The 20,865-nt window shown below is 50.0% G+C and overlaps 1 protein-coding gene and 1 pseudogene across 2 annotated transcripts in view; one reads left to right on the top strand and one right to left on the bottom strand.

Annotated features, from left to right (window-relative positions):
- Positions 1-14,959, top strand: part of Acad10 (acyl-CoA dehydrogenase family member 10) — a 41,142-nt gene extending 26,183 nt beyond the window's left edge. The window contains exons 11-22 of one of the 2 annotated variants that reach the window (XM_055605689.1): positions 573-718; positions 2,618-2,791; positions 3,650-4,050; positions 5,365-5,505; positions 5,902-6,039; positions 6,121-6,211; positions 8,424-8,582; positions 9,907-10,079; positions 12,913-13,056; positions 13,816-13,893; positions 14,314-14,506; positions 14,707-14,959. In XM_055605689.1, coding sequence (XP_055461664.1) covers positions 573-718; positions 2,618-2,791; positions 3,650-4,050; positions 5,365-5,505; positions 5,902-6,039; positions 6,121-6,211; positions 8,424-8,582; positions 9,907-10,079; positions 12,913-13,056; positions 13,816-13,893; positions 14,314-14,484 — 1,816 coding nt within the window. In that variant the 3' untranslated portion in view covers positions 14,485-14,506; positions 14,707-14,959. Of the gene's footprint in view, positions 1-572; positions 719-2,617; positions 2,792-3,649; positions 4,051-5,364; positions 5,506-5,901; positions 6,040-6,120; positions 6,212-8,208; positions 8,322-8,423; positions 8,583-9,906; positions 10,080-12,912; positions 13,057-13,815; positions 13,894-14,313; positions 14,507-14,706 lie in introns of those variants that run through there. The other variant, XM_055605690.1, reaches the window with a different exon arrangement.
- On the bottom strand, positions 11,734-12,176 carry LOC129675827 (40S ribosomal protein S11-like; annotated as a pseudogene).
- Positions 14,960-20,865: the final 5,906 nt, after the last annotated feature.

Genomic DNA, 20,865 nt, shown 5'->3' with positions numbered 1-20,865 from the left:
CACATTCCCACCAGGGTGGCTTTCTGTCTGGGGCTGCAATCATCTGCAGGCTTCCTTTGCCCACGGCTGGGCTCCTCAGGCTCCTCTGTGGTTTTGTGGTTTCCCAGCATGGATAGCAGGACTTACCTTGTGGCTTGGGTCCCAAAGGTACATGTACTAAAGAAGCTGTTATCTCCACTGATCTCCATCACCCCAGAAGTCCCTCAGCATCACTTCCTCCACTTGACATTTATTAGAAGCCAGGTGCTTCATGGAGCGAAGAATTGGTGGCAAGTGTGTCGAAAATGTACAGGCCTGCTTTAGTGACATCACAGGGAGGGTATGAATCCAGAAGGGGTAACCTCAGAGAGGGCTTCTGGCCGGAGCTGTGGCCCTTGAGAGTTGGGAGAGTAAGTGTTAAGTTCTTCCCATTCCTGGCTGATGCTTCTGACTGGCTGAGGCCAGCTGGATGCCAGCGGACCCAGACGCCCTATAGGTTAGCCTTGGCACAGAATACAGGCTGGTGGAGGGTGAACCTGGAGGGGCAAATGGAGCATTCCCAGCTGTCTCCATTTTTTTCTGTGACTTCTCAGGCTGGACAACCTGATATTCCATCCTGAAAAGGCGGAGGTGCTCGCTGTCCTGGACTGGGAACTTTCTACCTTAGGGGACCCCTTTGCTGACGTGGCCTATAGCTGCCTGGCTCACTACCTGCCATCCAGCTTTCCCATGCTGAGAGGTAGGAGCCAGCTCCGGGGCAAGCTTTGGGGCATGCGCTGGCTGACATGGTGTGCTGGGCTGAGGCTTGAAAGTGAGGACCAGGTGATAGGGTCACTGGAATTGGGGGTAGGAATAGGAGGTATCTCCCTTCGTTCATACTGCATTCTTTTTTCTTGGGTTAAATCTTGAGCCTCATGCATGCTAGCTGATACTGTAGCATCAAACAGAAGCCCCCAGCTTGCATCTTACTTTGTGTGCCCTGGACAAGCTCTTGCTGATCTGCATACCTGTCTTTGTCTTTTGTTTTTGTTGTTTCTGGGTTGTGTGCTCTGAGATGGGCTATCATCGCTGGTTGTCCTTGAACTCTCTGTAGCTGAGGCTGGCTTCAAACTCCTGATCCACCTGCCTCCACTTCCTAGGTACTGGGATTTCAGCCATGTGTTACTGCATCTAGCCCACTATTGAGACGAAATATTACTGCATATTTTTACGATCTTATCGTTGCACCTAGTTGTATACTTTGCTTGGGTCTGGTTTGGAATGTGGGGGCTGTGTTGGTTGATCATTGTTTTTTCCCTCCTTCTCTTTCCTGTTGTTCTCTTTTTTGTTCTTTTCTTTTGAGACAGGGTCTCTCCACATAGCCCTGGTCATCCTGGAACTTACTCTGTTGGCCTCTTGCTTACAGAGATCCACCTGCTTCTGCCTCCCAAGTTCTGGGATTGAAGGAATGCTCCAAGCATGCCCAGCTGTTTTGTTTTTAATTGTGTGCATAGTGTGGGAGGGCGTGTACAGGCGAGTGTAGGTTCATAGAGTTGAGAGGCAGACATGGAAACTCTCTGAGCTGGGGTTACAGGCAGCTGCCTGGCATCGGTGCTGGGACCCTAACTCTGGTCCCCTGTAAGAGCAGCAAGCACTCTTAGCCACTGGGCCATCTCTCCCGCCCTTTATTCTGTGTTTTGAGGCAGTTCTCACTAGGTAGCCCTGACTCTCCTGGAATTTGCTTGTGGCCCAGGCTGGCCTCAAACTCCTGATCCTCCTACCTGTGCCTCAGAGTGCTGGGATACACGCCTGTGCCACCATGCTCAGTCTAGTTGTATAGCTTGGACAGCTGTTCATTAAATATTTCTTTGATGGCTTAATTTGCAATACAGCTTTTATCACATAGGATTAATGTAAGACATTAGATTTCTTAGTTTTTTTTCTTATTTGGATACTTTGTTTTTCAGGATTTTTGGTGGTGGTGGTGGTTCTTTTTTGTTTGTTTGGGGTTTTTTTTTTTTTTTGTTGTTTTTTTCCCCTTTGTTACTTTTGCTTCCCTTTCAACCCCATAAACTAGTACACTGGACATCTTTCTAGTTATCTAAGTCCCAGGCACACAGGGCGTTCAGGCTTCTAGTGGTGTCACAGTGGAAGCAGATCAGTCAAGGTAGTGTCGTATTGTCATTATCTGCTTCATAATATGGTGAGGTTGCTTTTCTGATGAGTGTGTGTGTGTGTGTGTGTGTCTGTCTGTGTGTCTGTGTGTGTCTGTGTGTCTGTGTCTGTGAGTATCTCTCAGCGTGGTGCTGAGCATCACACCCAGGGCCTGGAACACGCTAGACAAAGTGCTGTACCTCTGGGCTCCCCCCCACCCAGGCCCGTCTAGGACTGTTTCTAATCAACTGACCAGTTGAGGATGGCCTCCATCTGTGAGCTGTGGTCCAGGGGGAATCCTCTGTTTACTGTTAATTTGGTCTGAAACCTTGAAGGAACAGTCTAGCAGCTTCATGCTTGCCTCAGGCCATGGCTAAAGCAAGGAGCCACAGGACTCACAAGCTGCCTCACAGCTGTGAAAGCTGCTTGGGAGCATTGTGGCCTTCAGGGTTCACGGGTGCTAGTGATACCAACCACTCGAGGACAGCTCTGTCTCTCATCACAGGGTTCAGGGACCAGGATGTGACGAAGCTGGGCATCCCCACTGTGGAGGAGTACTTCAGGAAGTATTGTCTTCATATGGACATCCCCCCCATCGACAACTGGAACTTCTACATGGCTTTCTCATTTTTCCGAGTGGCTGCAATTCTACAGGGCGTCTACAAGCGGTCACTCACAGGTGAGTGTCGGCCAGCCTGGTGGCCACAGAGGCTTTGAGATGATGGGTTTGGCCATCAAGAGAGTGTGTATGTGGATCGCCTGATGTGGCAGCACCTGGAAAGTGGGGTTAAAAGAACAGAGTATTTAAGATCATTCTCATCTACATGTTGGAAGCTCCAGGAGGCCCTGTCTCAAAAACAAACAAACAAACAAACAAAAGCAGAGAGAAAAGTACTAGTGTGCTCTGTGAGGCTGGCATTGTTATCCACAGAAAACGTGACTAGAACTTGGCCCCGTCCTTTTCTCTACGGGGGTGACCTACGATCATGGAGGATCTCTTACTGCTCCCTCGTACTGCAGAAGTGATTTGTCATGTCATTAATTAAACTCGCTTCCTTTTGTGTTGTATTTTTGTTTGTTGGTTGTTTTTGTTTGGTTGGTTTGGTTTGGTTTGGTTTGTGTTGAGAAAGGGTTTCTCTGTGTAGTTCTGGCTGTCCTAGAACTCGCTCTGTCCCATCCTGGCCTTGAACTCATTGATCTGTCTGTCACTGCCTCCTATATGCTTAGGATTAAAGGTGTGCGCCTCCACAGCTTGAATTAGTTTTTCTTTGTAGGAAAAGAAATGCCAAGCAGCAGGGGACACCCAACCTCCAATTTCTAGTTCCCAGGTCACTGCCTTACCACCCTCTTCAGACTCAGTTTCTCTGTCCACCAAGTTCAGATTCAGGCTGCAGTGCTGCCTGGGAGTGCATGGCCACGGCCCTGGTGTGGAACAGGCCGTCAGCCACTGGCAGTGTCTGCCCTCAGAATACCAGCTATGTCACCGACTCACATCACCAGGGTTAGGGCTAATCAGATTTCCCTTCTTTCTGCATAGGACAGGCAAGCTCGGCAACAGCCGAACAAAGCGGAAAGCTCACGGAGTCCATGGCTGAGCTGGCATGGGACTTTGCCACCAAAGAAGGGTTCCGGGTTTTCAAGGCGACACCATCCGCCAAACCACTAATGAGATCCTACCATTCATGGGCTGGGCCGTCGCCCCCAAGGACCACCTCAGGTGTGAGGCATTACAGCAGCGTAGCAGCTGCTGCCCCTTCTCACGAGGCAAAGGGAGGCCTGATCATCTCTCCAGAGGGCCTGTCTCCTCAAGTCAGAAAGCTGTACAACCAGCTGTTACAGTTTATGGAACTGAACGTGTACCCCGCGGAGAAGGAGCTGCAGAGACACCAAGCCTCCACCGATAGGTGGAGCCCTTCCCCACTAATCGAAGAGCTCAAGGTAATCTCGCTTGTAAACGTGGTTGACAGTTGTGAGTCTGTGGGGAGGCAAGGGAGTAGAATCCTCTTGATTTCCCATCACTAGAAAGAGGCAGCTTCTGATTAACCCGGTTTCATCCTGCCACAGGAGGGTTGTTGGGATGAGAAGGGAGAGTGGTAAGTTGGCTGGGGTTCTTCTCCAGTGATCCCTGCACTTGGGAGGTGGAGGCAGGAGGAACTGAAGCTCAGGCCAACCTCAACGGCTTGAGACCCTGTCTTAAAATGGAGTAATATAATCTGTGGCTTACAGAGACCGACAGGGTCAGGTGGGCACCCGAGTGTTTGCCAACTGGCCTGCTCACCCTGCTTTAGCTGATACCGCTGATACATCTGGAAGGGAGGCCTGCTGAGGGCCTGTCCGCAGAGGTCTGGGTAGGGGGGAGTCCTCCAGGAGCAGGCTGTGTCTGATAGGATTCCTAGCTGCAACAGTGCTAATGTTAATCCTGGTGAGACACTTAGGATGTAGAGACCTGGGTGAACTCACTGTGGGCCCTGCTGGTTCTCATGTTGATGCCGCTCACACCTGCAGGTTTGTGTCCAGCTGATGGCTCTGACCTGGCATTGCTTTGGGTACTTGCTGTGTCTCTGACTGGACCTTCCCCTCTCCTTTGTGTTCCTCTGGTCAAGATAAGATGTGCTCATGGTGGGAGAGATGACTCAGAGGTTAAGAGACCGTGTTGCTATTGTGGGTGCATCAGATGCTCACAGCTGCCTGTAACTTCAGTTCCAAACCTGTCACCACCATGGGCCCCCGCATTCACAGGCATACTCAAGTATACACCTATGTTGGTTTTTGTTTTGTTTGGTTTTGGTTTTTGAGCCAGGGTTTCTCTGTGTAGTTCTGGGTGAACTTGTTCCGTAGACCAGGCTGGCCTCAAACTCACAGAGATTCACCTGCCTCTGCCTCCAAAGGACTGGAATTAAAGGTGTGTGCCACCAAAAGCCAGCTGTGTTTCATTTTTTGTTGTTGTTGTTGTGTGTGTGTGTGTGTGTGTGTGTGTGTGTGGTTTGTTTGTTTGTTTGTTTGTTTGTTTGAGACAGGGTCTCTGTGCAGCCATGGCTGTCCTGAAATTCGACATGTAGACCAGGCTGGCTTCAAACTCAGAGATCCAGAATCATCTGCCTCCCAAGTGCTGGGGTTAGAGACGGGCACGACCACTTCTGTGTGTGTGTGTGTGTGTGTGTGTGTGTGTGTGTGTGTGTGTGTGTGTGTGTGTATGTTTTCTTTTTTAAAGATATGAGTCAGTGATTGTGGTGCTCCCTTTTCCTCTGATAGGAGAAAGCCAAGGCTGAAGGGCTTTGGAACCTTTTCCTACCCTTGGAGACAGATCCTGAGAAAAAGTATGGTGCAGGGCTGACAAACTTGGAATACGCACATCTGTGTGAAGTGATGGGCATGTGTTTCTATGCTCCTGAGGTACAGTCTCCACAGTCCCCTCCGCATGTGAATGCATGTCCCCACACAGCTAGTCCACAGTCCCCTGCATGTGGAAAGTCCATCTCAGGGCATCACGCAATCATGGGAAAAAAGGGCAAGTGTAGGCAGCTGACTTAAGCCTGTGTAAGGACTCCATCGTCTCAGCAGGGGAAGGGGGCTGCGGAGACTTCTAGTCCCTGGCTTCAGGGTCCTTAAAGAGGGGTCCATGGGGCCTCCAGAGCACTTGAGATTCAGCTTCAGGGTGTGTCTGGCCTTCTTTGGGGAGAGGAAATGCTTTCCTGATTTGTCAGAGTGTCAGTGATGGATGGGGAAGGGACCCTGCCTCTGCCGGGAGCTTGAAGGTGTGGAGGACACTAATGACTTTCTTCTCTTCAGATATTTAATTGTTCTGCCCCAGATACGGGGAATATGGAGATCCTGCTGCAGTACGGCACCGAGGAGCAGAAGGCCCGCTGGCTGGTACCGCTGCTAGAAGGCAGGATCCGTTCCTGCTTCGCCATGACTGAGCCCCAGGTACCATGTTCATACAGCTGCTCTCTGCTCCTGCATCATGGGGGACGCTAGGAACTCTAACCATGAAATGTTCTTGTGCAGGTAGCCTCCTCAGACGCCTCTAATATTGAGGCTTCCATCAGAGAGGAAGATGGCTGCTATGTCATAAACGGTCACAAGTGGTGGAGCTCAGGTACTTGGCCTAAAATACGCTTTTCAAACATTTCAGTCTGTATGGATGAGCAGGCCTCTGAGGCCCAGTATGAGCTGGGGGGGGGGGGGGGGCACTTTGTTACGGAGGCCCTCAAGGACCTGGTGACCATACCTTTTGCTGCAGGGGGAATCTCTGGGAATCTGTTCTCTCTTTATTCTGCCCCTGCCCTTTTGGCTGGCAATCTTCTTGATGGCTTCCTCTTGCTCTTGGGGTCAGGTGTGTTGTGTCTTAGGGGTTTCCGGGTGTCTCTCTGTCCCTCAGCTCACAGAGCCCCCACACTTCCCTTAAGGCAGGGATCACCAGATCCCATCCCATTTCGCAGGGGAAAGCTAGGACCTGGGGTGACCAGTCACCTACCTAAGGTTTTAGCAGCTGGCAGGTGTCTCTGAGATGAGATAGCCCATGCTGGCATCAGAGCTCCATAACCAAGGCTGGCCTTCACCTCCTGAGTCACCTGCCTCTACATTCCGAGTGCTGGGATCACAGGCGTGTCACCGCACCAGGCTCAGATTTATGTACTTTTCAAAATCCCATATGCCTTCTAGGCATGATGCTGTGCAAACTGTAATGCCAATGTGGGGATGCCATCCTTGGTCCTGTATGAGTTCAAGGCCAGTCTGGGATACATGAGACTCTGTCTTACCAACAAATCCAAATGCTGCATTGTCCTTAAAATTTCAAAAAGTTTCTTTATAATTGTTTTGCTTATTTGTTTTTATTATTTTATTTTATTATTATTTTTAGATGGGGATATAGCCCTGTATAGCCTTGGCTACCCTGGAACTGGTAGTCTGTGGTGGTCTTAAACTCCCAGAGATCCACTTGCCTCTGCCTTCCAAGTGCTGGGGTTAAAGGCTTGAGCCAGTATTCCCAGGTCTGTTATGATTCTTGCATAGTGGGAGAGGTGGCTTAGGGGTTAAAGCACTGTTCTTGCAGAAGACTTGTGTTCAGTTTCCAGCATCCACATGGCGGCTCATACTATGTTATTATTATTTTGGTTTTTCGAGACAGGGTTCTTCTGACTTCCTGGGGCTCCAGGCGTCATGTGGTACACATAAATGCATTCAGGCAAAATATACACATAAATTAATACTTTTTATTTTATAATTGTTATGAAGTGAACTCTTAACACTTGTTCATTGAGACACTGACTTTCACTACATCTCCCATTTGGAATAAAAATTCTGACTCGTGTTATGTAAGCACTGTCAGCACTCATCCTGTCCCGTTTTCTCAACCATGTTCTTAGGTACCTTTTGACCACGTTGGGGAAAACCTAATATTCAGAACCACCTATGGCAAGGAGGGGGAGGGAACAGAGAGAGAGAGATAGAGAATCAGAATGAGTGTTTCATGCTCTGGGCAAGCAGTCCATCCTGAGCTGCTTCCCTTGTTCCTCTCTCCATCTTGGTGGATTCTGAAGCAGCGGCTCCATTTACGCAATGTGCCTGTTGGGTGCCTTTGGCATATGTGTCACACTTTTTACATGGAGAGCACACAGGAGCCAGCAATATGGGCTCCCAGGACCTCCACAAAGGCTAACAGCGGCCTGCTAGAAGCTCAGATCTTTCCTGGCATCTTAAGCAGGGAAGGGAAACTTGAGAAGCAGAATTTCATTTGTCTTCTGGGTGTTTCCAGTGCCACTGTCCTGGGTCTACTAGCACAGGATCCAGGAGAGGGTGCACTCTTGTCAAAGTCTTTTGAAGCCAGTTGTAGCTTGGCAGCCTCACTGGATTTGTGAGCTGTCTGTTTGATGGTAGACATCTCATCCTGTCACCCACTACCTCAGGTGGAGCTCAGCAAGCTAGAGGCACTGATGGCAGCCATTTTGACATCTTGTTTCTGTTTTTTAAGTCTAACATGACAGTTTTTAAATTTTTTCTCATGGGGTCAGGACCAGGGCTCAATTCCCAGCACAGCTCACAACCATCGGTGACTCTAGTTCCAGAAGATCTGACACCCTCTTGTCTCTGAAGGTGCTGCATACACATGGTGCGCAGACATGCAGACAAAAACTCAGAATCACACAGTTAAAGCATTGCTCTTACAATATGGTAGGTTCCTGTCTCCCTGAGATAAGTTTTGTCTGGTCTGGAGCCTGCATGTGCTTCTCAGGCCAGGGCTGCATGTGGACAAAGCTCGATGGCCCTGGAATCCACTGACAGAACCTTTCTCTCTCCTTTCCCGGCAGGCATCCTGGATCCACGCTGCAAACTTTGTGTGTTCATGGGAAAAACAGACCCACAGGCGCAGAGGCACCAGCAGCAGTCCATGCTCTTGGTTCCCATGGACACTCCCGGAATCAAAGTCATCCGGCCTCTGTCGGTGTTTGGGTTGGAGGATCCTCCAGGTCAGACCTCCCAAGACTGCTCCCCTGAGTGTGGCTCTGGTCTGTGGGCAGAAGTTTGGGGGAACCCTTGTTCTGTTCAGAATTTGCCACATGCCAAGGAGAAGATGGCATTGGTAAGGCATGCCACAGGCTTTTATTTCCTGAGGAGCATGACCCGCCCAGCAGACTGCCCGTGTGTGTGTTTATGCTTACTTCCCTTCTAGTCTCAGCAGATGAGCAGGGGTCTGTGAGAGGAGACAAGCAAGCAGGGATGCCAAGGCAGCATCCTCCTGGCTTTGTCTCATACAAGCCACGACCCCAGTGGGGTCCCCCATCCCTCATGAGAGGAGTTCCTCTACTGAAAGCATTTACATCCTCACTTGTGCCATCTCCAGAAGACTGAAGCACTGTTCCTCATCTAGGGGTTCTGGCCTACATCCTAATTTAACCACAAGGCCTGTGAGATGGCCCAGTGGGTACTTCCATCAAGCCTGAGGACCTGAGGTCAGTCTCAGGATCCATGCATTAGAAGGAGAGAGCTGGCACCGCTCGTTGTCCCCTGACCTCCTCACACGTGCTTGGGCATATGTGTACCCACATACAGCAAATGACAACAAGTGGGAAATGTGAAAATGAGTCAAACAGTAAATAGTCTGTGGCCAGTGAGGTGGCATGCCAGGCCTGACAACCTCAGTTCAGTCCCTGGGACCTACATGATAGCGAGACCTGACTCCTGCAGGTTGTCCTCTGACCTCCCCAGGTACACCATGTCTACGTACAGACATCACACACACACACATACACACACCAGGAAAATTTAATGTACAATTTTTTTTAAAAGATCTATTTATTTATTATGTATACAATGTTCTGTCTGCATTTACACCTGCGGGCCAGCAGAGGGCACCAGATCTCATTGTTGATGGTTGTGAACCACCATGTGCTTTCTGGGAATTGAACTCAGGACCTTTGGAAGAGCAGCTAGTGCTCTTAACCTCTGAGACATCTCTCTCTCCAGCCCCATACACTCTTTTTTTTTGTTTGTTTGTTTAAGAAATTGCAGAAGCTAGGCAGTAGTGGGTATAGGCAGGCAGATCTCTATTGTTTGAGACCAGCCTGGTCTACATAGAGAAACCCTGTCTCAAAAAAGAAAGAAAGAAAAGAAATGGTAGAAGTACTTGTTTTTACTGTAAACCTCTATTTGCTTTACAAATTTCTGGGCTCAGTGTCCCCTCCTTAGCTGTGATCTAGTTAGAAGTTTAAGGCCTAGGAACAGTGCCAGCAAATAGCCCAAACCTAAGCAAGGAATAAACACATCCAAGGAAAATGTATTTTGGTCTTTCAGGAGGCCACGGTGAAGCACATTTCAAGGACGTGCGTGTGCCCAAGGAAAACATACTTCTGGGCCCTGGCCGAGGCTTTGAGATTGCCCAGGGCCGGCTGGGGCCTGGCCGGATCCATCACTGCATGAGGTTGATTGGGTATGCAGAGAGGGCCCTGTCGCTCATGAAAGCACGCGTGAGTTCTCCTTGTATGCACGTTGGCTTGTAGCCAACGTTGGCTTGATGTCCGGGTGTTAGACTGTGGTCCTTCTGAGAGGAGACTCCCAGGACAGTGTTCGTGCCCAGATCTGCATCTCTGTTCTGATGTGCCAAAGCCAGGTTTTATGATGGCTGACCGTGAGGTTCCAAACCCAGGGGATCATGGGCAGCCAGGAGCCATTCGTGCTCCCAGCACATAAAACTTAGAGCCTGGACTGGGAAGATGACTTGGCAGTTAAGAGCACTGCCTGTTCTCCCAGAGGTCCTGAGTTCAATTCCCAGCAACCACATGGTGGCTCACAACTATCTATACTGGGATCTGATGCCCTCTTCTGGCATACAGGTCTACATGCAGATAGAGCACTCACATTAAATACTTCAGAATGTTGAAATATAATAATAATCTCAGATCCTAGGGAGATCCTACATGGCTAATAGTGCTCTGAGGTCACAGCATCTGGCCCTGTCTAGCCCAGTGCATCCAAGGCATGGTATCTTATGCCTGTAATTCTGGTACTAAGAAGCTGAGGTAGGAGGATTTCTGAAACTTCAAGACCAGCCTAGATTCCATAGCATGACACTGTCTTAAACAACGAGTCATTCTCCATGGGCCCCTTAAGGGTTGGAGGCCTGAGTAGAACAGAGGTCTCTTCAGCTCCCACGGCATCAGGCAGGAGAGGGAGGGTCTGCAAGAGGCAAGAGGGCAGTTCAGCGGGTGTTGGTTCAAACCTCACGAGTCTTACCTTAAGCAGTTTATTTTAGGCATCTCTAAGCATTGCACAATTTAGTGAAAACTTATTCTGGTGATGAGTAACTCAGTCCAGACTGATCTCAAGCTCCTAGACTCAAACAGCCCTTAGCCTTCCAGATAGCTCGCTCACGCCATGGACAGCTCGCTCCTGGACAGCCACCTGCCGTCACGACAGGCAGTTAGGTGCTGGGATACCAAGTATTCTTTCTCTTTTGTCCGAAAGTTGATAGTCATGTCACAAGATAATATTATTTGTGAGAAAATTACTTTCTCTAGGATAGATAAATAAAACATGAAAGAAGAATGCTTTTGACTCTGACAGTCCTCTCCATCTGAGCTGGAGCTCCAGGGTGTGAGGCTAGCCATTGTCAGCAGGCGGCGCCATGCCCCTTCGTGAGGCTCCCTCAGTGCCTCCTTCCTTCCAGGGCGCAGCCTTGGCCAGAAGCTGGCTGGGGCCTTCTCTCTTGCCTAGCCTCGTGCCCAGAGCTTCAGTCAACAGTTCTTAGAAGTAATCTAGGCTGGACAGTGGTGGTACAGGCCTTTAATCCCATCACTCTGGGAGGTAGAGGTAAGGAGGATCTCTATGAATTGTTGAAGCCCAGCCTGGCCTACATAGTGAGGTGAGTTTCAGGAGAGCCAGGGCTACACAGCAAAACCCTGTCTTAAAAAAAAAAAAGAAAAAGCAACATACGTGCCTCTCACCTTAAAGGAGGCTTATTTCAGAGCCACATGTATGTGTGTGGCCACTACCCAGGAATATAGATTTACGTTACCTAAGACTCCACATTGCAATGGGTTAGGTTTTACAGAGTTTCTATTGTCTTTTATATTTTATATGGACAATGACTTTATTTGTTCTAAGGCGTAGGCCAGAATCTCCTCAGAGCTTCTGAAACTGCTTCTTGGTGCCAGCAGCCTTGGTGACCTTGAGTACTTGAATCGGGTCTTGGTGACAATGTCGCCGATCTGTTCATCCCTGAAGCAGGGGACAGGTGCACAGACATGTTCTTGTGGCACTTCTCAAAGCGATTATGCTTCTGGATGTAATGGGCTAGTCTTGGCAGATGACAGTGGTCCTCTACATCTTCATCTTGGTCACCACACCAGACAGGATCCGGCCTCGAATAGAGACATTACCAGTGAAAGGGCAGTGTCTCTGCGTAGTGCCCTCCATGGCCTCCTTGGGCGTCTTGAAGCCTAGACCCATGTTCTTGCAGTACCAAGGGAGTTTTTCCTTGTCAGTTTCTCCCAGCAAAACACGCTTCTTGTCTTGAAAGATTGTAGGCTGCTTGTGTAAGGATGCTCTGTCTGAATATCTGCCATCTTTGCAGCAACCTGAGAAAAAGAGTTTCAGCCAACTCCCGGGGCTCCTTATTTACTATTTGAGGTCTGGGCCCTGTTGTCTTAAGACACGGTCTAACTATGAATTATGCCTCCCCTTCCCCTAGTGCCCCGGCATAGACCTCCTTGAGATCCACCTGTCTCTTCCTCTGGGATTAAGGGTGTGCGCTACCACGCCCAGCTTCATGGAGTTTGTGTAGTAACAGAAGAGAAAGTCATAAAACACTTTCAAATAACCTGACAGTGCTCCACAGAGCCACAACAACGTGGGGACGGCTGTAGGTCTCTGGAATTATCTGAGGACATTCTTAGCCTTTGGGTTGGTGTTACACAGAGATCTTCACATTCCAAAAGGATTCCTCTCAGTCACAAGGATTTTAAGTCAGGCACATCAGGTGGCAAGCAATAAATGGCTACTGAGGCACCATAAGAGCCCAAGATTGCTGGCTCTGGACCCACAACATTCCAAGCTCTGCAGGGTCACTGCAGTTGTAAGGTTCTCTCGGCCTTCGGCCTTCGTAGGACAGTCTCTATAGGCATGGCATCTGTAATGAGTGCTGAGTGCTGTACTCAGACCCTTCCCCATTAGCTGGCAGGCAGGCAGGCAGCTTTTGATCTCCCCGCTCTGTGTTCCCTCCTCTGCGAGTCTCCCACACCTGAGCCTTCCAGGGCCACTCTAGGCCCCGGCTCCTCAGCCTTGTCTCTCCGGTGTCTGTAGGCGATGTCCCGCACGGCCTTCGGGAAACTGCTCATAGAGCATGGCACCATCGTGGCAGACATTGCCCAGTCACGTGTGGACATCGAGCAGGCACGGCTGCTGGTGCTGAAAGCTGCCCACCTCATGGATGTGGCAGGAAACAAGGTGGGGACCACATGGATGACAGAAGTCATCCTGAGGTGACACTGGAATCGGGCAAACTGTGGGATCTCAGCTTTTGGACACTGATGGCTATTACTGTTCTGCTTGAACTTTGGTCATCTGCTACAACCAGAAAGGACCCAGGGGGAGAGATGAACTTCCACCAGCTGAACTGGTGACCTTCCTGGTTGGAAAAAGGGAGGTCTGATGGCCCCTGGTCCGCCCGTCCTCCCAGGTCAGGTCATATTAGTGCAGAAGGCAGATGAGGGAGAAAGGACCCACAGACCTGCTCCCACTGCAGCATTAGCCTAGAGGGACTTGTCTGCAGAGTAACATTCTCCATCACCTATAGAGGGTGGCCATGATGTATGTCGACCGCTGTGTTATGCGCCCTTCTAGGCCGGGCCCTACACCCAGGCAAGAGCTACCGTGACAGGTGCTAGAGCTAGGTGCATAGCTCCTGGTTCTTTGATGCCCTTGTTGCTGGAGGTTTGAAGATGCGTCAGTCAGTGGCCAAAGTCAACCTTCCTGCTTTGGTCCACTGTTGCCTGAAGCTGTTTTGTTTCTGTGGCTTTTGGAGTCAAACTCAGCGCCTTGTGCTTGCTGGGTAGGTGCTCTCACACGGACAGTGCAGCCCAACTGTTCCTCTCCACCTCAGTCGTGCCCGCTTGCAGAACCCAGAGCTGCCTTCAGTCAGTTTGGCTTCGTGTTGTCCTCCTGCCAGATCCTCCTCTGTTCTCCTAACTCTACCTTCCTTTGCAGGCTGCAGCCTTAGAGATTGCCATGATTAAAATGGTAGCCCCTTCCATGGCCTGTCGAGTAATTGACCGAGCTATTCAGGTGAGCTGCCCTGCACTGGCCCCTCCCCCTGTGTGTGCCTGCCACCTCCCTCTTCAAAGGAAGCTTGTTCGGGGGCCCTCCCTCCTTCCCAAGCCCAGGACAGTGAGTGCCTCCCCCACCCCCAATGCATTCTGCTCGAAAGTAGCTGGCCTCAGGCTCAAGGGAGCCCTGCTGGTGCCTCCTTCCACATCCCGACACCTGGGCTCACGCAGAACCTCCTCAGTAGCAGGAGCAACCTGGTAGAATGGGCTTGGTGAGTCAGGCATCCGAAACATGACAGAGTGGTCCGTGTGAAGTCTGGAACACACAAATGTCACAGGGGACCCCCGGGCGAGACAGCAGTCTCCAGCTGTTTTGAGCAGGCTGTCGGCTTTAGAACTCACCCAGGCTTTCCTCTCTTTCCTGCTGTATATCTGCCAGGTCTTTGGAGGAGCTGGCCTAAGCAGCAACTACCCCCTGGCTCAGTTCTATGGCTGGGCACGAGCCCTGCGCATTGCTGATGGCCCTGATGAGGTACACCAGCTGACAGTGGCTAGGAGGGAACTGAAGAATCGTGCCAGGCTGCAGGAGCCAGCGGCGCCCGGAGAGTAGATGCTGTGTTTGGAAAGGCCTGGTATGTGTGGGTCTTGCATCCCGTCCAGCACCACAGTCGGGAATGGCCATGGTGACCTGAGCCTTCTCGTGCCCCCCAAAGCCGGCACTGCGGGAGGGGCTGTGAGCTAGTGTTTTAGGCGTGGAGGAAGGAGTTTGGGTGCAGGCCTGGGGAGGTGGTCTTGAGTTCCTCAGAGTTGACCTGTGACTCGCTTCTTCCAGGCTGTAGGAATATGGACACTTGTGTGCTGTGATCTCTCCACAAGCAATGGAGCTTCTAGGAAAGCAGAGGGCGTGGGACACATCAGATGCTCCTGGAAACTGGGGTGAAACCATTCTGTGACCATTGGAGTCATCACGGAATACTAATTCAGATGCCCTGTTTGAATACGGATATGGGGACACAAAGAGTCTGTGTGCTTCCTCTCTTCACATGAGGAACATGGGGGAATAAAGGCTCCTACAGCCCCTGTGACCCAGGTGTCAGTGGCTCCCTCACAACTCTGCTGCTTTCCCTGTGCTGGCCTTCTATACACTGGGGTCCCATGGGGCATGGGTGCCACAGCTCCTGCTGCCCCCACGTGTCTTCTTCACACCTCTCACCACCAGTTCCCTACCCTACCCCAGAAAATATCACCAAAGGAGCCATGCCCTCTGAGTGAGGTCCCCATCAACTGCCACGATCCGTCATCTACCCTGTGATCCTGTTGGGGCATGGGGAGGGGGGTGACAGACAAGGTGCCACTGAGATTTGTCCTCCCTGAGGATGGGGGATGGTCACCTGGGCAAGATAGGACTCCTTAGAGGAGCGTGGGCACTATGGGCCCAGAAAAAGATGAGGCCATGGCTGGGAGGACTCAGCCTGAAGGTGCAGCCACAGTCCAGGTCAGAGCAGCAAGCCCAGCAGGCACCATCACATGCTGTACTGTAGACTTGACCTCAGGGGACCTGCCTTCCCCTGACTGACCTGCCACCCCTTCCTGGGCCATGCACTGCAGAGCGCACAGTGGCCACGCGCTCCTTAGTAGTTTTCTCCAGTGTTCTGGTCCCCGCATGGGCTGGGGACACAGGTGCCACCAGAGCTGAGGAACAGTCACTGTAGAAAGATCAGTGAAGGGCCTAGCCCTCAGTGCTAGCATAGCATGCGCACTGGCAGATTCCAGCAACCTGAGTCCCTCCACCTCTCTCAGGCCTGTGAGAAAAAGGAGGGTTCATAAAAAGGAAGTGGTCATCACACAGCAGATCACGTGGCCATAAGAAGGTCTCTTTTAACCTCTGAGGTTAACCTTGCGCCACTGCCACGTTAAGACGTGACCCCACATCTGCCTCAGATCAGCTGCTTCAAGGCTTGGACATACTGCCACGTGCAAGGACATACATGGTCCTAACCGCCAAGCCATCTGTCCAACAAATCCAGTTTGGATTTGTAAAAGCCCCTGCCAGGGCCAGAAAGGAGGCAAGGCACGGAGAGTGCCTGCCGCGCATGAGTAAGCTCCCAAGTTTGTGCTCTACACCCCTACATGGGAAGGCTGGGTGTGTGTGAATGTACATGTGATCGCTGGAGAGCCGTGACGGGGGGTCCCGGTGCCCTGTGTAGTCAGTGCTAGGCCCTATCTCAAAAATCTAGGTGGCCAGCTCCTGAAGAATCACACCCAAGGTTGTTTTCTGGCTCCACACCGACACATGCACTTGTACACACACACACACACACACACACACACACGAGTAAACTCTTCACAGCTTTGCAGTTTGAATTAAAGTTTAGTGAGAATGTAATGAGTTTGTTACATGGGCATGAGAACATTCAAAGTTGATATTTCTCAAGAAGGACAACTTATGCAAGAAAGGACATGGGAATGCCTTCCGCTTACCTCAGTTTCTAGGGAATAGTGTGTGTGATGCTCCCATACCGAAGACGGTTTTCTGAATACAGCCAACATTGCTGTGTGTGAGGCACACTTCTCTGCTGAACTGCAAACACTTAACTGTAAATTCTATTGACAAAGTAGCTATAACAATAAAAGATGTCCTGGCTGTGCAAAATGCACTGACTTGCTCTGAGGCTGCCCAGAGCCCCTTGGTTTCCCATTTTCAGTTCTTCCTGCATTTATCAGAAGAGATTTGATCAACCTCTCCTAGAGTGGATGAAACCTTTCGAGCTCAAGTTCCCTAACAACCATGGACTCCCGTGGTAACTCCTCCAAGAATAAATAGATACAAAATTTAAAAAGGTATAGGAAGCATGGTCTCAGAAGTCACGAGGGAGCCAGGCATGGTGTGAAGGAGTCTGGTAATGGAATTCTGCCTCTTCGCCTTGGCAGATGTTGCTTTAATATAAAGTTCAGTTTCTCCAAGTCAGCTTATCCAGTCGCAGGGTGCCCTATTCCCGGGAACTAGATAATAAACCTTGTGTACCCTTGTATGAATTCTTGGGTATTTTGTCAAATGACGCAAATGGGATGTTGCTATAAGAAAGTTACTTGTGGCTTTTTGCTTTAAAAAAAAAGCTGTTTGAGTGCCTTATAAACGAGTCTTGATCAAAAACCTGTCTTGATTCCATTCTTCGTGTCTCTGCCCCGATCATTCCCACTCTTTCTTTCAGGTGAGCCCTGCTCAATTCGCCCCTCGGGACGGGTCCATGGTGGTGCACACCTGTAATCCCATGGCAGCACTGCCTGACCTGTCGTGGAAGAGGATCGTGTTGGGATTCAGACCTGGAACAAGCATTTGAGGTGCCTGTTTAACCAAAGCTGGCCTCCAGGTTCTCTCAGCATCCCTTAGTCCCTACCTGAACTTCCCAGCCCAGGGGCTGGGCCTCCTCTCCTCCAGAGGGTCTTCACTCTATAATCCACATCATTTTGCTTCCTCTCTCTCCTCCGTCTCCCTTTGCCTCTCCCCTTCCCTCCCTCCCTTTGCTTTTCCCCTTCCCTCCCTCCCTTCCTCCCTGCTTTCCTTCATCTCTCTCCATCTCTGTCTGTTTATCTGTCTCCTCTCTCCCTCTCTCCATCCTGTGAGGTCCAGAGAGCTTCCCCCATCCTGTGAGGTCAGGAGAGCTGCCCCCAATAAGCCTGCATTTTTTACCTTAATTTGGCTTGAATTGGCGCATTGCATCTGTGGAGATAACCTATCAGATCAAAGCAGAGCAATCCTGCATTCTCTTCTCTCACCACAGCATTCTGTCCTAGGACAGGAATGGAAACACATCCCTCTATGCTGCTCTTGGTACACATCAAGATGGATTCTGCAGGGACAGTGGGATTGTCTGACTGTAGGGTCCCATCATGCCCAGTCCTTCAGCTGAATTTGATAGGTAAGGTTTATAGGGTGTCCAGCATGCTAGGCAAGTGTTTTACCACTGACTTCCATCCCTTACCGCAGAATGCCAGCCTTCCTGTTTTGTTTGGTTCCATACTTTGGCTTTTTGAAACAGACTCTCTTTATGTAGCCCAGGCTAGCCCTTAAGCCACAGTCCTGCCCCTCTGAGTGCTGGCATTAAATGGAGGGGGTTAAACTTAAAGGAAGTTCTTCACAGTAGTGGCAGCTCTGTCCACTGTCAGTCAACAACATGCAGCTGTCTGTCCATGCCCAGGAGCCAGGTGCCCTCAAGGTACCTGGCCAGGAGACCTTCACCCACATCGAGGCTTATGTGGTCTATGGTCTCACTGCAGAGACCATATTGTCCCAGGCTATCAAGTTGTTCTTCGGCCATGCATGCTACCCTAGGCCAGTGTTGGGTGGGGCCTTGATCACTCCTGTAAGTCCATGGATCCCTGGCACGTGTTGGAAAGGGGGGAAGACAGACTCACCCCCTAAGTGGCCAAATAGCAAAAAAGACTCCCAAGACAATGAGGTGCAGTGTAATCCAAGCTATGGTAATGATGTGCCCACCTTTGGCAAGAAGAAAGGCCCAGTGTAACTCCTATATAATTCTGGCTTTTGCTAATAACGCCACTTTGTCCAGGTTAAGAGGAAAAAAAAAATAGAGTAAAATAGGGTTGGGGGCCAGGGGAGTGTTGCTCAGTGGGTGGAGTCCATGAAAGCCTAGGGTTTCACCTTCAGCACGTACACTAGTGTGGTAGTCATGGTATAATCTCAGTTCTCCAGAGAAGGGACAGGATGAGCCTGCCTCCATATGAATAAACAAGGAAACAAAAAGGTTAAAGAAGAAGAAAGTGTGGTGTCATGCTCGCTTATAAAGTAGAAATCCCTGACCACTTAAGGACATTTGCCAGTAGAAAATGGTAAGTGACCAAAAGGACACCACGATGATGGGCCAAGTGTTTACTGCCTTTGCACATGTGTGAACTCTCACAACGCAAGTGTGCACACACACACACATACACAGCACTAGATATAGTTGCACATGTTGGTCTCTGAGTTTGAGGCCAACCTGGTCTATATAGTGATACCTTGTCTCAAAACAAAAACAAACACACAGTCATCAGCCAGATGGGAAAACCAGCCAGGACGAGGACATTTAATAGCTAGCAGAGAGAACACAGGGCAGCACACAGACAAAAAGATATTTCCTCCCACTGCTTAGACATGCATATAAGTAGTGGGAAGGGCGTAAGGGTGTGGTGGCTGCTCTTGGGTGGCCAGCCTAGGCTAGACATTTTTTGCTTATTTGAAACAGTTTCTCTGTGTAGCCCTGGCTGTCCTGGAACTCAGCTCAGTAGGCTGGCCTCAGAGTTCAGAGATCCACCTGCCTCTGCTTTCTGAGTGCTGGGATTACAGGGGTGCCCCACCACTGGGTAAGACTTTTTGAACATGGATCTTTCCCCTGGCTAACTACAGGAGCCTCCCTCAAGATGCTCTGTAAGCTGGGCTCCCAGCCAGCCCGGAGTCGTGAAGGCTGGACACAGACAGTGCCCAGCGAAGCTGTGAAGTAGGGAAGGCTTGATGTATTGAAGTTATTTGTCTATTTAAGATTGTGTCTCCTGTAACCCAGGCTAGTCTGACACTCAAAGAGCTCAGGTTGACCTTGAACTCCTAATCCTCTGACCCCACTTCCTTAATGCTGAGATCACAGGAAAGGAGACTTTCAAAGCTTTCTCAATTTATGATACTTCCACCTTGAGAGGGGTTGCAGGCCATGACCCTTCATAAGCTAAGTAGCTTGTGTATGGCAATATCTATGTTTAATTAGGAAATATCCTGTGACTTCCCAGCTCTACCTCTACGAGTTTCTTAGTAAGTCAAAGATACAAGCTGTGGCGTTGTTTGTACTCACAGAAGATTGGAAGGCACCTAAATGCTACCCGTAGAAAAATCTTTAAATAAAAGTGTACATGTAGCAAATGGAACAGCAAGTAGCCATGTTTAATGAGGACACCTTGAATGAGGATACCTTTCTGTAGGAAATGGGTCTGTAGATTCAAGATCCCCAAACAATCCAAAACATTTTGGCAAGGCCAAATGGCTTACTTCTGCAGAAGGGTTCCTCAACATGCTGAGCAAGCAATCACATCCAGAGGGCCCTGCTGACCCTTCTTTAAAGGGTCTCACTATATAGTCATGGCTGGCCAGAACTTGAACGCAGACCTCTAGCCTGGCCTCAAGCTCTCAGAGGTCTCTTTGCTTCTGTTATGCCCAGTTCATGAGACCCCCAAAAGACCACCAAGAATGGACTCTACTGCAAAACACATGAGGATCTTTTTATTACAAGCTGGAGCCTGGGTTGCAGCAACCTCCATGGTTGAAGAGGAGGAGTGCGGCCCCTTTGTCTAGGGGAACAAGGTTTTTAAAGGGCAAAACCGCAAGCAGTTATACGCCTTGGCATGACATGATTGGGTAAGGGAAATTGACTTTTGAAATGACTGGTTTACTTTAGATGCCAAGACCATAAACTGTTCTGGCCTGGCCATCTGGGCCAGTTTCCTAGCAACTGGCCTAGTATCCTAGTATCTCTAGGAAAAGAATGTGGTAAGGCTGGTTCCTCCCCCCAGGTGGTTGGTCATATCTCCACCTGGCTGGCCTTTGTTCAGGCTTGTGCTCCAAACCCCAAACCAATACCCAAAAACCAATTTTCAATTCTGTGGTCTCTCACTTCTGTCTCTTGAGTGCTGAGATTAAAGGCCTGGATCCAGCTTTCTGTTGGGTTTTTATGCCTAAGACTAAGGAGACTTGTATTTCACTGACAGCCTTCCGTTCTGACCTGATTGGCTAATACAGAGCTGCACAGTTTCCAGGCAGACATGAAATTTGAGCTTGTCCTTTGATTTCTATAAGGGTAGGTCCCTGAGGAATCTGAATTTCTGCTAAGTGGCTTCTTGACAATTTCTCCGAACTGTGCTCTCAGTTTCCCAGATTCCTTTGCACAGGTTGGTCATGTGACCCGCCCATGTGGTCCTTAAAATGCTTTTCCCTCCTGTTTTGTGT

The sequence above is a fragment of the Psammomys obesus genome, unplaced genomic scaffold (genome assembly GCF_907164565.1).
Source record: "Psammomys obesus unplaced genomic scaffold, mPsaObe1.curated_primary_1811, whole genome shotgun sequence".
In the NCBI taxonomy this organism is placed as follows: Eukaryota; Metazoa; Chordata; class Mammalia; order Rodentia; family Muridae; genus Psammomys; species Psammomys obesus.
This window is presented reverse-complemented; position numbering and strand designations above follow the sequence as displayed.